This window comes from Echiichthys vipera (genome assembly GCF_963691815.1).
Source record: "Echiichthys vipera genome assembly, chromosome: 15".
Taxonomy (NCBI): Eukaryota; Metazoa; Chordata; class Actinopteri; order Perciformes; family Trachinidae; genus Echiichthys; species Echiichthys vipera.
In genome coordinates, this window is record NC_139840.1 from 18,335,018 (window position 1) to 18,351,896 (window position 16,879).

Genomic DNA, 16,879 nt, shown 5'->3' on the forward strand with positions numbered 1-16,879 from the left:
AGAAAGTGACTGGCTGCTGCTGCAGGGGTTGAATGTTGTGCACTTTACTTGCAGCTGCCCCTCCCACTGTCCTCTCCTGGTACACACACACACACACACACACACACACCACCACCACCCCTGTTAGCCTGTCACACCTTGAATTGCTTTGAAATCTATTTTATAAGTTACTGTCAAGTATATTTTAGTTGGAAAAGATCAACACCTTGTTTGTCTGTTAGTTCGCAACAGATCAAAACTATAATCCAGAGATCTTCAACAGGTAGTCATTCAAAAATATGTCTGAAAATATACATTAATATGAATGCAACGTATCATTATGAGCAAAGATGCATTTGTGAAAAAATAAATAAATACATTTACACAACCTTGGTGATTAGGCTTACTGGTTTATAGGGAAGGTAGCCACGAATGTAGCCATGCACAGATACAATTGAGCTGGAGGATTTAATGTGCCTTCATAATGTATGTTTAACATTAACATGAATTGTATAAATATATGAATATGTTAATAATGATCATTCTAATAGCTTAGTATTGTATGCACCATGTGTCTATACGCCTTAGGTCACTCTAGATGTTAGGCCCAATTTAATATGCAACTCAGTTTAATGCAGTATTTGTAGTAGGGGGTCCCTGCTTCTTCTCTCTTTCAGCTAAGGGGTCCTTGGCCTAAAAAAATGTTGAAGACCCCTGCTGTAATCTAACCAGGTCAATGATGCCGGAGGCTTTGTCAAAATTCATTTGCAGCAATTAAATGGCGCTTAAGGCTACACTGGCAGCTTCAGACGATGGATCTCTAAGTATAACACTGTAATAAAGACTTCAGTTAAACTCCCTTAGAAACAGGCAGTAACAAAACATGCAAAGTCCCATAAGAATACAACAGGCTGAGAGAGAAAGGAAGAGGGAGATTCCTGCTTCCACAGTCAAGAAATAGATGAGATACACAGCAGTGTGTTTGCAGTCTTCAATAACGTAACATAACGTCTACAAATAACAGCTCAGAAAATCCAGGACTGGAAATTGTAGCAAAATTAGCATTACAATCGTTTCTGCCTTCTCCCTCAGATCATTTACATGCTATCACCACAGGGCCTGTAATGAGTCATTAGATGAGTCACAGATCCAGGAAGACCCAGACTGGGCACAAACTGGCACATTAACACACTCCCTCACTAGATGGTTTTCTAGGCATTCCCTGAGACACTGACCCAAAGCCTGTCCAAGCAAACACAGCATTTCAACAGACAACGCAGGCTTTGTCTGCACATTGAGAAAGAGGGCAGACAGAAAGGGAGAGGGAGAAAGAAACTGCCCACATACAGTATAAAAGGCACGAATAATGGCAGAAGAGGGGAATGCAGGGAGAGAAAAAAGGGGAAGAATGTGGTTCCTGCGCAAGTCTCTTATCGACTCACGTCTTCATGATCTCAGCTCTGTGATTCAGGATTTCTTTGAACTGGGCAAAAACAAAAGTTTACTCTTGATCTTTTTCATTAGATTTTTAATGAACAGATAGGAAACATCAGATGCAAGGACAGGCTCATTGAATACAAGTTTAAGAACCTTCTCTGGTCAGTCATATGTTTTGCAGATGTCTAAAAAATCTCCCCCTTGAAAGTAGTGGAATTCCTATTTCTGTCCGTCTGATGACTCTGTTTTTGCATCTGTGTTGTTGTTATTGTTGTTGTTTATCCTGTCCAATTTGTGCTGTTCCAATTCAGGTACAAGCAGCAGCTAGCCACACGTTCACCACTGATTAATGGTTGTGTCTGCAGAAGGTCAGAAACAGGAATCAGCCTTATCGCTGATAAGAACAGTGGCGTGTAAAGTGAGCTAAGGTGAGGTGTGTTAGCTCACCCTTTTCACTATAAACTTCTGTGTGTTTGTGTGTGTGTGTGTGTGTGTGTGTGTGTGTGAACTTATTGACTCAGTGACAGCAGAAGGATCCCCAATTAATTGCACTTCCTCTGTCTGACATTGGCTACTGCTGGGTTAAATGACAGCCAAAAGACATGCTTAATTATGTTTATGTTATTTTTTCAATCATCTAACCTTAACACCAAATTAATGACAGCCTGGCAACATCATAATATCTCCCTTTTTTCTCCCCTTTAAGCATGGACAGATGATGAGAAAATGGGCCCCAGGCCCCAGACATTTAGGGCGCCCCCATTCCGTCTATGTAGGAACAAGACACCCAAATTCAAAGAGTCTACTTTTGGTTGTTTTACCTCCTTCACTGATGAACTCAGCTACTTGATGTTTAATTTGTGGTCATTAGATTTCCCTAGTTAGAGCAACTTACGTAATATTTCAGAATAACACCACATTGAGTTAATTTACTGTGTGCGACCAAGGCAGCCTTGATAGAGGCGTCTAACGTATTAAGCTGCTATGGTTCACCGGATTCGTCTATACTTGAGGTAATTTAGCATCTCTTTTTGTATCATTTATTAGTAACATTTTATGAGTCAGGGCCCCTGACTCATAAAATGTGAATGGGAATCAACGAAAACATAGAATCAACAAAGATAAAGTAAAGTATTGATAAGAAAACAGTTAAATGATTGGTGAGATACATACATCTGAATTTGTTTCCTCAATGCTATTAATGCATTACTGCTGATAAACTCTTTGTCAGGAGCTGAATGGCATAATCATAATTAATCATTATACATGTATGCGGCTTTAGATTTTAGATTATATTTTGGCAGTTTTTCAAGCCTTTATTATATGGGACAGACAGGAAATGGGGTGAGAGAGAGGGGCGGAGGCATGCAGCAAAGGGCCGCAGGTCGAACCCGCGGCCACAGCCTCTTTACATGGGACGACTGTTCCAACCACTCAGCCCTGTCTCTGCTTATTTTAAAGGGTCTTTTATTTTAATGGTTGTACTAAATACACAGGAAATTCCCTGATAAAACATTGCATGCACACCCTGCAAATGATTTTAATTATCTCTACCCAGGATTAAGAATTGAGTCATGTGTACGTGTAGCATGTTCAGCATTCCGACAGCAGAGGAGCACAAACCTCGCCTTGGGCGCTAAAGTTAAGGAATGACGGTGAAAGCAAAGTTTCTCCACACTTGTCGAAAATTCAGTGCCTAGACTCGCCCGAGCCACATCCCTGTATTTGTTCTTAAAGCTGCAGCTCCAGGTACACTCAGGGGAAACAAACGCACACTCACCTGAGGGTGTGGTGTAATGAGCTGAATAGTAGGGTGTGTGTGTTTGTGTCTTTATGACACCGTAGAAACAGATAGCCTTGGGATACAGATACACACACATGCACAATCAGTTTCACAATCAAAGAGCTCCAAACCCAAGATCTTTCACAAGTGCAACACACTAATGCACTCTCCCTGAGCACTATTTATCATGTACTGTATACTTGTAAACATGTTCATCTCGGAGTTGACTTGTGGTTTATTCTGATTCAGATCAGAGAAAGTGACTCGCTGAAAACCTAGAATGCCTTCAACATAAACACAGGGCAAACATAAGAAGATAATGAGTGTTGACGCAGCTCTTCTCAAGTAACAACAGGCTGGTTGCGGATTGAGTATACACAGTGTTCAGTCGCATACCTTAAAGGAATAGTTTGACCTTTTTGGGGAATGCACCTATTTGTTTTATTGCCAAGAGTTAGATGAAAAGGTGAAAACACTCATGCCTGTATGGTAAATATGAAGATACAGCAGGCAGTTAGCTTAGCATAAAGACTGAAGACAGGGAAACAGCGAGCTGGCTAAATCTCATTATTATCATAGACTGCATAAAACATGGACGTATTCTCTGTAATGTCAATGTGGGTGGCTCTGGCCGTCGACATCTTGCGTAGAAGGTGAATAAATTATACAGTCTAGCCACCTGTGGAACACCGACCTGTCTTTCAAAGCAACTAGCCCATAATTATGCAGAACCTTAAGCCTTAATATAATTTTAATGGGTGAGTTATATAAAAATCTTAATAAAGATGGTTTAGGTTAGGCATTGACCTCAAATGGGTAGTTAAAGCTAATTCAATTCAATTTTATTTTATTTTAATCATAACAGAAGATAGATAGAGAGAGAGAGAGAGAGAGAGAGAGAGAGAGAGTGTGTGTGTGCGTGTGTGTGTGTGTGCGTGTGTGTGTGTTAGTGTGTGTGTGTGTGTGTGTGTGTGTGTGTGTGTGTGTGTGTGTGTGTGTGTGTGTGTGTGTGTGTGTGTGTGTGTGTGTGTGTGTGTGTGTGTGTGTGTGTGTGTGTGAGTGTGTGGGCCCAGTGTAATGTGAGACGATAGTTGTGGTGGGTCCAGGAGTGCTACAAGAATATGTTAGCTAACCGGAGAGAGGTGCAGCGTGGGAAAAGTTGACTTTCATTCTTTTCAGTTTTCTCCTGACAGATTGATGTTTGTGGTTGATGTTTGTTTCTTAACTGTAAAGTATATTTGATAGATATTTTAAAACTGGACTGACAGGGCTGTAAATATCGCTCTCCCCATTCTTTTGAGAAAGACACTAAAAAGCTCCAGTAAAGCGTCTCAGTGGCAAACAATAAATGACTGTGACTGTGTAGCACCCACATGTCAGGGTGAAGCAGCAGGAAAATAAAATAAGAAGGTGCCAAAGCAACCTGATGGACTCAAATGCTTGTTTGCTGTTATTGTAACTTTTATCTCATACTTTTGTATTGTGGTGTCCACTTCTTAATCCAGTGTACCAACACTAGGCACCCAGAAGATGATTCCTACTGACAACTGTTGGATGGATTTGCATGAAATGTCATACTGTATACAGAGATTTTAGTTTGGTTATCCCTTAAAGGGGACATATATCAGGTTCATACTTGTATTTTGGTTTCTACAAGAACATGTTTACATGCTTTAATGTAAAAGAAAAAACATTATTTTTCTCACACTGTCTGTCTGAACACTCCTGCATTCACCCTCTCTCTGAAACACCCTGTTTTTGCCCCTTTCCCTTTTGAAAAAGCCCAGTCTGCTCTGAATTGCTCAGCCTTTTCAGGTCTTCTGCGTTCTTGGTATCTCTGCAACGCCATTGCATCCGGGGCATAAGTATAGCAGCACTTTCTTTAATTTCTGGGTTATTTAGAAACATCTGCAAAACTAATGACATTCCATCAGCCTCAGCGGTTGGTTACTTTAAGTTAAGAGTTATTAGCAAATCACTTAATAATCACTCACTTAACTAAGATGCGAACATCATAACAGCAAAACATTAGCATGTTAGCATTGTCAACATGTTGGAATACTGACCAGTTAATGAAATTTGATTTAATAGTTATATATAATATATTATATATATATATATACATATATAATTGTTGAAATATTTAAGTACTGCATATCAAAACATATGTGGTTATTCCACAAAACAATAGAGTGAATCTAATGCATCTAATCTGTGTCATATGGAAAAGGTCCCTGCAATAAATCTACCACTTCAGCCATACAGACACACAAACACACAAACTGTACACACACTAGTGCATCACAGTTTCCCACAACTCAAAGCTGGCAGCACAACAAAACATTTTCCACCATAATGGCTGCTTTTGCAGCCACAGAGAGCCATACATTAGTGGGTGGAACTAATTGTTAGTTCACACACACACACACACACAGCTCAGTTGCTATTGTTGAAAATATCTTCGGCTTGTAGAAAGGAGCGTACTGTAGTCGAAGCAGGAAAGCTAAATGCTCATTTTCTCTGTCTACTCATAAAGACAGGACACTCTAATATAAATATCATAGTTATGATAGTATCAGTGACAATGATATCAATATCATTGTCCCCGTGTCTGCTCTGTCTCAGTCAGTACAAGCCTTTGTTTTGGTGAAATCTTTCTAAAATAGATCAAAGAAAATGTGGGGGTATTTTTCTGAGGAATAAAGACATCCAACACTTGTTCTCTTTTCTGATCCTAGCCAAATGGCGCACACACACACACACACACACACACACACACACACACACACACACACACACACACACACACACACACACACACACACACACACACACACACACACACATAGCTAAGAGGGTATTGCTCTGAGCTGTAGAACCGGTTTTCCTCTGGTCCAAACACTGTAAGAGATGGCATTGAGCAGAGTAGGGTAGACAGTTACCATTTATCAGAGACCTTTTAAAGCTGCCTCAGGCGATGCATACCATATACACGCACACACACACACACACACACAAACACACAGCACCCCTGCTCTTATTTTGGCAGGCTGTTGGCTGTTTAAACACAGGAAGGGTGTCAAAAGAACAAAAACTGACATACAGAAGCCAAAGCGATACGCTCAGGAATCAAGGCTACACACTGAGATGCTTATCTGTGGTCAGAGAGCACCAGATCACTCCTCCAAACATATTTCCATTGTGTTAAAAAGACAAAAAAGCATTCCATGCAGTGAAAGAGTCAAGAGGTCAAAAGAGAAAATTTTCCGGCTTGTAAGTGTCAATGAGGAGGGAACCCTCCCTCGAGTTTACAACCGTCCTCTTCTGCCACACACGCACATGTACTCTTGCAGGTTAACTGTAGTGACACATATGCTACCGTATTTGAGGCCTGTTTTGACACCAAAACATCCCTCATATAGGTGACTGCCACTTTTGTCAAGACTGAAATATGCTTACATATTAAACTAGTATTATAACCTCTTTGCTAAGATGGTGAACATGGTAAACATTATATCTGCTTAACATCAGCATTGCGGTTTGACTGGTGGCTCAGTGGTTAGAGCGGGCACCCCATATACGGACGCTAAAGTCCTCAATGCAGTGGCCCGGGTTTGATTCCTACCTTTGGCCCTTTACTGGATTTCATCCCCTCTCTCCTGTTTCCTATCACTATCAAATAAAGGCATGAAAAGGCCCCCCCAAAAAAATCAGCACTGCATTGTCACTGTAAGGACATAAGCACTCAGACATCTCAGCTCACAATATTGCGCCTGTGCCTGTCAGCGGTCATTGAGAAGATCGAAGGACATACAGACAGAGACTCCTTTGATTTTTGTTAGATAAAAAAACAACAACAGAAGAATGAAATAGTGCACAACATTAAGGGGCAACGTTATGGGACAAATTATAACAAAAAAAGGAAATTGAACTAAAAACAAATTTGTCACATAACGGCATTAACACTAGAGACACAGTACGCAACACCTGCTTTCATGCTCACAATAAGGCAGGGCTCTACGCAGAGTGGTTCAGACCATGGTTCTCTTAATCAAAAGAGAAATGGTGTGTAGAGTGTGGTTATTTTTCTGGAAAATTCTGGACCGTGTATATACAGTAGGCATTCTCTATGGGCCCCTCCCAGCCTCCGCTCCGGGTCCGAAGGTGCTTACTCACTCAGCATCACCCTGTAGCTACATGTCCTGGAACAGTGCATGTTTGATTCCAACTAACAAGCTCAGCTGTCTTTGCTTGGCCTTCAGGTGCTTTGACTAAGTCCCTAAGAGAGGCTGACTCACTCAAATGCAGTACATGCCTCACTTTTGTAAAGCCACAATTTTACAGGTCACCAAGGTAACCAAGAATTCCTGTGGAGCTCCTTAGTGAGGTCCCAGGTAAGTGTGATATATCACAGTGATGTAGATGCACACCTGGAATGTGGGAACGTAGGAGAAACATAACACATGAATCTACTCACCCAGTAGTCACAAAACAACTTAGCAAAGTAGATGGTATGTTAATGCTCAGAGACAGGTAAAAGGCAGATATGAACATCACACTGCCTCTATCGTCAGCATCAGAGGTGCAGACATTTTGTGTGTTGGTATGTTATACTGTAAAGACAAAACCTCCAAAATAATATGTGTTTTATGGATTGATGGCAGCATCTATCATGAATGCACAAATCTATATTTATTTTGAGGATATAAAAATATCAACAAAAACAAAATAGAAAACTGTATACAAAACAACAGTTGGCGGAGCTGCAGAATGAATAAACAGCTGATCTGAATGCATCCTTTCAAGGAGAAGGCAGAAAATGAATTCGAAACTAGTCAAAAACATCTGTTTTGATGCAGGATTCCAACTCTGGAACAACATTTTTTTATGATCTTAATATATTCACCACCTTTTTTTTAAAATCACAGATGATCTTTAGAAACTGTTAATCTGCTTGTGCATTAAAAAAATACACACAATGAGAGACAACCATTGGCTGATGGTGAAGATGGGTAAATCCTGCTGGGACAAAAAGACTAATGGCCACTAAGATATCTCAATTTAAATTGATTGTGTCACTGTAATAAGAAGAAAAGCAATATGAAATGATTGTTATGATGTAGTATAATAAAAATAATATTAATAATAATGTTTGGGGGTTTTTAAAGATTTTTTTTGGCAGTAGGACAGACAGGAAATGGGGTGAGAGAGAGGGTAAGATATGCAGCAAAGGGCCGCAGGTTATAGACGAACCCGCTGCCGCTGCTCTGACCACTGTACCAAATAGAAATTTGGCAATCAATCATAGGAACACAGTACATTATATTTTTAAAAATAAACTTTTTGGGGCTCATCGAAACGTGATATGCACCAAATCTGGCGACCGTATATATACAGTATATATATATACATGAGTAGCTTTGTAATAAACTCAAATTGTGGGTGAAAAGCATAAAGTGCCCCATGATAGCTCTTTTTGTATCTAAACTTGGCACTTTTCAGTTTTCACCAAATGTTACTGGAATAGTATACGTTTTTTTAAATACCACGCTAACTAACAGCAGGCAGCACAGGAACAAAAACATAACGACCTCAGTTTTGCAGAGGTAATGATAACCCATGTTTTAAATCACAAGCAATAGAAGCACATCACACTTTGAATACAAAAGAACAGGCGAGGGTTCACAGGAGATCTGCATAGCGAGAGGAGAGAGCAGGAATGAGTCCCAACATGCAGGAAAAGAATGAGAGGCAGGAGAGAGAATTCATGACCACAATCCAACACCTCGCCCCGCCACTCCCTGCACCTCCCTAAATCTTACCCTCTTACCCACCTCTACTCCCCTATAATATCTTCCTTTTTCTCTTTGCCTTCACTTTCTCTCCTTATTGCTGTCAAATGTCTATTATATCTTTTTAGTTTTTTATTTTCCAAATTTAGTGAATCATATGCCCTCAAGAATTGTTTTTATGACTCCTGTCCTGATTCACAGGAGGCTCATACTCCTTCACACACAGACTCACACTCTGCCCTTAAATGAAATGCTTAGTACCCATAATGCTTAATACCCAAGACACAATAAAGATTGTGCACTTCAGTCCAATATTTCAGGAGGTCTCTCTTTACTGTTTTAAATTCAGATTTTGTCCCTAAAGTTTAGTAAAACGCTGAATAAATGTAATCCGTATCATCAAATGTCTTCCGTCCAATAAAAGTAGACTTTGTGAATCATTTCCTGGCTGGACATGACCAGACTCCTGATTAGCTGACCCACCTTTATTTGTCTAATCCTTCCTGCCCCACCCATATCATGAGCACACACACACTCAGAGTACACTGACAGGAAGTGAAAACACACCCAGCAGGCTGTTATCCAATCCCTTTGCCTGTATATTTTATATCACTATAATTTCCTAGTGAAGCATCTTCACTTGAGTTACAGGTGCTTTAAGAAGTTGTAGTTTTCTAAACCAAACATGCTGTAATCTAACTTCTATGTCAATTAACCCTCCTGCAATGTGAGCTCTAATTATAGTGGGAAATGTCAGATAATGTGCAAGTGTGTGTAAACAGTAGGCTACATAAGTGGGGGAGAAACTTGTGCGTTATTTGATGGCATATTCTTTTCTTTATAAAACCCACCTGTGGACAAAGGCTATAGATAATAGAAAGTAATCAGTAAACTAGAGCAAAACGATTATGCTGTTTATAACCTCCAAGCTGTTTAAGAATCTATGAAAAACTCTGGTTATGTTTGTCAAGTTGGCCTCAGGTCCAGGGAGAGGACATTACATGGTGTTTAAATATTGATACTTGGTTTAGATCATTCTAACAGTGCTTTCTCTTTATGGTTATTATGGGCAAAAAATAAATTTAAGATAGTCAGAAGTGTTATGTTCAACTTACCATCAGGCGTGACATGAGAGGATGTGAAGCCTGTGCTTGCTAGAACATGCTCAAAGTACAATTTATGATAGCTTGTGCTGCCACCTACTGGCTATACTTGACATCTTGCACATTTTCACTGACCTAACTGATACAATGTATACACAGTGGGATGTCTGGATTTAGAACAATACACAAAATATCTCGCCCACAGGAACATAACTCTCACTGAGCTCGTATTTTAGGGGGTTAGATGACATAAGGACAAATCTATCTTTAAAGGCGTTAAAAATGTATTTCTTTTTTTAAAAGATGATTGCTAGTACCGGGTTGGACCACCTTTTGCCTTCAGAGATGCTTTAATCCTTCGTGGCATAGATTCAACAGGGTACTGGAAACATCCCTCAGACAGTTTGGTCCCCATCGACATGATAGCATCACGCAGTTGCTGCAGATCGTCGGCTGCACATCCGTTGAACCATTGATACATGGCAGGATGGATCCATGCTTTCAAGTTGTTGACCCCAACAACATGTCATGTCGCAGCAGAAATCGAGAATCATCAGACCAGGCAACGTTTTTCCAATCTTCTATTGCAGATTGAACTGTAGCCTCAGTTTCCTGTTCTTAGCTGACAGGAGTGGCACCCGGTGTGGCCTTCTGCTGCTGTAGCCCATCCGCCTCAAGGTTCGACGTCTTGTGCAATCAGAAATGCTTTTCTACATATCGTAACGAGTGGTTATTTGAGTTGCTGTTGCCTTTCTGTCAGCTCGAACCAGTCTTGCCATTCTCCTCTGACCTCTGGCATCAACAAGGCATCTGCACTAGATCGTTTCTCTTTTTCAGACTATTCTCTGTAAACCCTAGAGATGGTTGTGCGTGAAAATCCCAGTAGATCAGTAGTTTCTGAAATACTCAGACCAGCCCGTCTGGCACCAACAACAATGCCACGTTCAAAGTCACTTAAATCACATTTCTTCCCCGTTCTGATGCTCGGTTTGAACTGCAGCACATTGTCTTGACCATGTCTACATGCCTAAATGCATTGAGTTGCTGCCATGTGATTGGCTGATTAGAAATTTGCGTTAATGAGCAGTTGGACAAGTGCACGTAATAAAGTGGCCGGTGAGTTTATAATAAAACAGCTAAATAAACACAAAACATTTTAAGTGTTTGATGGCAATCCTTTAATTTCTTAGGTGGATGAGGTTGTTCTGGATGAATTTGGGCTCACTACCCGTTTTTCCAAAATCCTGGTCAAGGACCTGCTCGTGTTGATCCCATATGACTGTTATAACTCCCTCTGGATTGTCACAAATCCAATTTCAAGGATCACACGAAGATGAATGTTCGATCACAAACTGGCTACCTGGTCAGCTGCTGATGGATTAGCGAAATAGACTGAAACTTGGAGATAAGGACCTCTTACTGTGACAATATAAACACTCATGACATGCAGAGATCTCTACTTTAGTCATTAGATGTTCTGGCAGTTGCAAACCTTTTTTCCGTATATGCTCCAATCAAGGGTGAAAAAAACTCCTGTCAAGCTGAATGTACAGATACTGTATGTGAAATCCTAAGTTAAAATAAGACAGTTTATTTATTTTATTATTGTACACTGTACACGTAATAATGACACTTGTTTTAATTTAACCATTCAAGTTCTTTTAACTTCTTGGAAGTTCTTGGCAGATGTTCCTTCAGGTCACAGATTGCTCTCTTCCGGCAGTTTAGTGAGAATATCCACTCCGTCAGATGTGATGACCACCGTGTGTTCAAACTGAGCTGACCTGCATGAATGTCAATTTAGAAAATACAATACACATGTAAGATTTTTTAGGAACAGTTCAACATTTGGGAGACTGTTTTTATCTGCTTTCGCTTATAACACTCTTGTCTGTGTGCAAGTGTGGAGCTTAGAGGTGATTATCTCAATTTTGCATAAAATAAAAAAAGGAGAAACAGCTCGCCTAGCTCTTTTCAAAATTTAAAAAGAGCCCCACCTAAAGCGTAGATGCATCTACAGTGGATTTTATTTGGTTGAAAACAGTAAAGCATAAACAACTATTTGTGGTTTTACGCGTTCAAATGCAGCTAAAAAGATAGCAAAGATATTTCTGTGCACCACATACCTTTTATCGTCTGCAGACACAGCTGTCCACTTGTCACTCAGGATTCTAAACTTTGCAGACCCCTCCATCAGTATGGGCTCTACAAATTAACAGATATCAGCCCAACACTCATACACAGTGGCATCTCAATGTGCATGTGAAAATAGGAAAAGGCAACTTGCCTATTGTGAAAGACATCCCTTCATCCATTGTCATGTCATTGTCATTAGCTGGAAATAAAGAGCAAAACAAACGTCTCTTCGTTATTTAAAAACATTTGGGCATGGTTTCCATATAAATGCACATTTTTACCCATCTCAGTTTTCTATATCCTTGCTTCACAAACTAAATAAGTTTTATGTGTCCCTTCCGAAAGTCATCTGGCTTACAAAGCTATGATGACTTTTAAAGCATGCCATATAATTCATATCCAGACGGTCCATACTTGATTATGTGGAACCCATACAATCCTGCAGAAAGTACTGACAAACACATGAGCATACATGCATACAAACGCACACACACACACACACGATGCATGCAAGGACAGGTGCTCTTGTCGAAGTCTTTGCCCGTCACAGACTTAAACTTACCATGATGCCAGATCTCAGGATGGCAATGAAAGTTGGAACCTATTCCATGTCCAATGAAGTAAGGACACACTTGGAAGCCACTGGTACGGGCAATTTTACTGCCAGAAGAACAAACATAATTAGTTGGCAATTCCAAACAGTGAACGTGATTACATGGTACAAACAGTATGTTTAACATCAAATTAAAGGACTTTCCAGGCTCTGCAAAATTAAGGACCCAACACGGCATAGCTTAAGACACGGATCAAGGTTACTAACTGTTGCATCAAATAAAGACAGCGGAACCCCACAATGTTTGTAAATTGAAGTACTTTCAATGACCAATGTCTATTTTCTAGAACTTTCAAGGCCTTAAAAATTTCCCCCTAAAATTTAAAAACTTTCAGGGATTGCAATGACTTTTCGGAAACATGTATTTTATACGTGTGTGTATTCTGTGCGTGCACCTGATAGTGTTTCCTATAACACAAAGCTGTGCCCCCGGCTTGCAGGCAGCAACAGCTTCATCTCGGCAGCGTCTGGCAGTTTCCACCAATCTCTGCCCGACCTCATCCACCTGTCCAATCAAGAAGGTTTCTGAGGTGTCACCATGGTAACCATCCAGGTACACCTATCATGAATAGGCAAAGGTCAGGGATGGGAGCAGTGTTGTTCTGACTGGTCGCGTTTGCAGCCATTTCTTAAAGTCTGTTTGTGTGTCTGTTGAGGCATCAACTCACAGTGACGTCAACGTTGATGATATCTCCGTCCTGAAGTGGCCGACTGCAGGACACAGGCAAATCATTTTCAACTTTTGTGTTAAGATATAATTAAAAGTTGGCATCACCATAGTACCTCATCTTTTAAATACACAGTATACATCTATATTTATTATACTCATCTAAGAAGACAATTTGTCCAATAATGACTTCTGTTTCAAAATGACACGCTCATTCAAAACTCACCAAGTTCATCATTCAAAACTTTCCAATTTGTTTCCCTAAGTTGCCAAGATTTATTTACAAGTGGTTAAATGTGTTTTACTTTTCAGATGAAAAAATATTTTCTCAGTTATCATACTATTTTAAACAAACAATACAATAAACAGAATATAATATACATGGCTCATGAATTTGTTTTAATTTGAAATGATTTTGCCCTGCTGACTGTATTAAAATGCCGTCAAAACTCACTACTTATGATAGTTCTTAAATTAAAAGGCTCACTTTCCAGAACAACAACTTCTTTTACCCATGTGGCCCCTGGCATGAAAAGTTTTGACACCACTCATCTAAATGACAAGAGTTATTGCTGTGCCCATTTACCTGTCAGGTATGCCGTGGCAGACCACATTGTTGACGGATGTACAGACGGACTTAGGGAAACCCCCGTATCTGAGAGGGGATGGGTAGGCGTTGTGCTTAACTGTCTCCTGGTGCACGATGAAGTCGATTTCATCTGTAGTCATACCAACCTAGAAGTCACAGGTCAAAATTGTTATGTCATTTTTGATGACAGAAACAAAAACATTACTTGCAGTAATTAAGTGCTTACCCTCAGACTGCGTCCAGCTAGTAGCAAGACATGTCGGGCTAGCTGACATGCTCTTGCAAGGCCTTCGATTTGCTCTCGGTCTTTGATCTCTATGTAGTCTGGCCATTCTGGGACCTTTCTAGTGCCTACATAGTCAGGCCGCACAATGTGCTACAGTCAGGGAGGAGAGGAAAGACAGCATACGAAAGGTAGGTTGTTCCTAGGCTTTGTATAAAAACACAGCAATCATTTAGTCATAAAGACCAAAGTACAAAATAAGATTATGTTTAGGAGCTGACTTGTTTGAGCAGGTTAAAAACCATGAGGCATTGTACCTGTGGCACTGCATAGGCAGGCCTAACAGTAGCTGGGCGAACGACATTATGAGAACTTTTCCACTTCCTCCAGAAGAAGAGCCGACGTTGTTGACACAGTAGAGCTTCGGGAGGACCACAGCTTTTTAAAAAACAAACTCTCCGCAGGAAACCACCAAGTCCTGGAGAAAAGGAAAGCAACACAATGAAGAAGAAAGCATCTTTTTTTCTTTTCGTATGGTGAGACTATCTGGAATCTCGCTCTCTGGTACTCCCTTTTTTAGACACTTGAGAAACATTGAGAGTCCTGGTGACCTAGAGGTTTGACACTGACCGTTTAATTCATTTAACCTTTTGCACGACCCAATAAAGGCTCAAAATGATATGTGAAAAGAATATTACATGTCATTATAAACACAAATACAAAAGCCACAGTGCATAAAAGGACTCCCGAGATACACAGGTCAGATCAACCTTACAATAAGTTAGCTGCACCTAGCAAGCTAATAGCCATTGGGAGGAACGCCACCCCTTATTTACAAAATATGAAAGCTGCTGTCATGTTTTAATGTATAAAAAGTAGTTTGTTTTTTACGTTACGCGAAAAGGGCCCAAGCAGCCACTGATGTTTGCTGTTTATCTGAGTATGGACAGTGATTTGGCTCAGTACCAGATCTCGTTGCAGGTCCTACAGAAGAACAGGGCGCCGCCATGTTTTTTTGTTTGTTTTGTTTTTTTGGCGATCACGTGGTTCAGGAGTCCTTGTGATGAGAGACCGCAACCCTACGTCACGTAAAAGGCCACACCCCCTCAGATGAGAGCGTAACACCACTGACAACGTTGGCTAAGCTGCATGCTGCATCCATGTCACGATATAGTAAATTAACTATGGATTGATTATTGATTGAATTAAGCAACAAGTAATTATCACGCAGAAACTCCATTAGTGAGATATTGTGGACAGTGTGTGTGTATGTGTGTGTGTGTGTGTGTGTGCGTGTGTGTGTGTGCGTGCGTGTGTGTGCGTGTGTGTGTGTGTGTTTGTGTGTGTGTGTGTGTGTGTGTGTGTGTGTGTGTGTGTGCGTGCGTGTGATCTGAGGAAAGTGCTGGTGCAACCCAGCAGCATTCCTAAATTCTTCAATGTACAAAACTAGGGAACAACAGACCAAGGGGCAGGCTATGGCTAGATGGATTGGACGAGCAGGTTTACCAGTCGCAGCAACTGAAGACGATGACTCTGTGCTAATGATGGAGATAGTAGATAGGAGACTAACAGCTCCAATGAAAACTAAGAATGAGCGATATGATTGAGACACAGTATGAACATGAAAGACCAAAATTCAAAGAGAGACTTGTGGACAAAAAAGGACTCACAGCCTCTTTCCTTTTGTGTTGAACAAAGTAAAACTGTACACATATTGTTGTAGTATCTCACCATTGTAGCTTGTTATTTAACTTCTCTTGAGGTACATGGACATTAACAGTAGTGAATTATTTAGATACCTTGTACAATGGCAGTACAACCAATAGTTTCATTATTATTTTTGAGAATTATTATTATTATTATTTGTTTTTCTTAATGTTTTTGATTGTGCACAGAGTATTAGACAGTATGTTCAGAGTTAGTTGGTTAAATCAATAATATCGTGCTTCATCTTGAAAGAATATCATATGCATTGCATATGTATGATATGTATTGCATACCCTACAGGAAGAATGCATATCTTTTTCAGGGAGCGTGCCTATTTTTCAGGGAGAGCAGGCCTTGTGTTTATTTTATGTGAGATTATCTTTCGTGAGCAGTGTCAATCAAATTATTGACATTGAGACAATTGAAGTCTGAAGCAGTTTCTTCAAGATCACCTGGATGGTCTTCAGATGCATAGTCATCACCATTTACATTTCCACCTTTCAATACTTCAACTTTAAAGTCTTTAACTGTGCAGTGTGGGTGCTTATCTCCCGTGCGATTTTAGTATAAGTTTGAAACACACAAGTAACTGTTTCATAACACTTAAAATTCATTCATTCATCTTCAACCGCTTGTCCCTATCGGGGTCGCGGGGGCTGGAGCCGATCCCAGCTGACATTGGGCGTGAAGGTACACCCTGGACAGGACGCCAGTCTATCGCAGGGCAGAGACGCACAGAGACAGACAACCATTCACACCTACGGGCAATGTTGAAAAATACTCTCTACTAGAGGGTGTTTCACTTCCAGGGCACAAAGGGCATGTAAAAACTCTAGTTTAAACTAGTTCT

The 16,879-nt window shown here is 40.3% G+C and overlaps 1 protein-coding gene across 1 annotated transcript; it reads right to left on the reverse strand.

Moving 5' to 3' along the window:
• Window positions 1-11,762: 11,762 nt before the first annotated feature.
• Window positions 11,763-15,333, reverse strand: metap1d (methionyl aminopeptidase type 1D (mitochondrial)). Its single transcript, XM_083928057.1, has 10 exons — window positions 15,289-15,333; window positions 14,640-14,800; window positions 14,326-14,475; window positions 14,097-14,245; window positions 13,512-13,554; window positions 13,239-13,402; window positions 12,793-12,890; window positions 12,382-12,429; window positions 12,221-12,299; window positions 11,763-11,878 (listed from the first exon to the last, which is right to left on the reverse strand). Exons 1-10 carry the CDS (start codon window positions 15,329-15,331, stop codon window positions 11,794-11,796), a joined length of 1,020 nt encoding a protein of 339 aa, XP_083784183.1. The 5' UTR covers window positions 15,332-15,333; the 3' UTR covers window positions 11,763-11,793.
• Window positions 15,334-16,879: the final 1,546 nt, after the last annotated feature.

Bases quoted from the DNA above. Each gene is read 5' to 3' on its own strand.
- metap1d (XM_083928057.1), bottom strand. From the start codon at position 15,331: ATGGCGGCGCCCTGTTCTTCTGTAGGACCTGCAACGAGATCTG. The intron at 13,555-14,096 runs GTAAATGGGCAC...TGTGTCCTGCAG, and splicing joins TGCCACGGCATACCTGACAG to TCGGCCACTTCAGGACGGAG. The intron at 13,403-13,511 runs GTGAGTTGATGC...TATTCATGATAG, and splicing joins TCATCAACGTTGACGTCACT to GTGTACCTGGATGGTTACCA.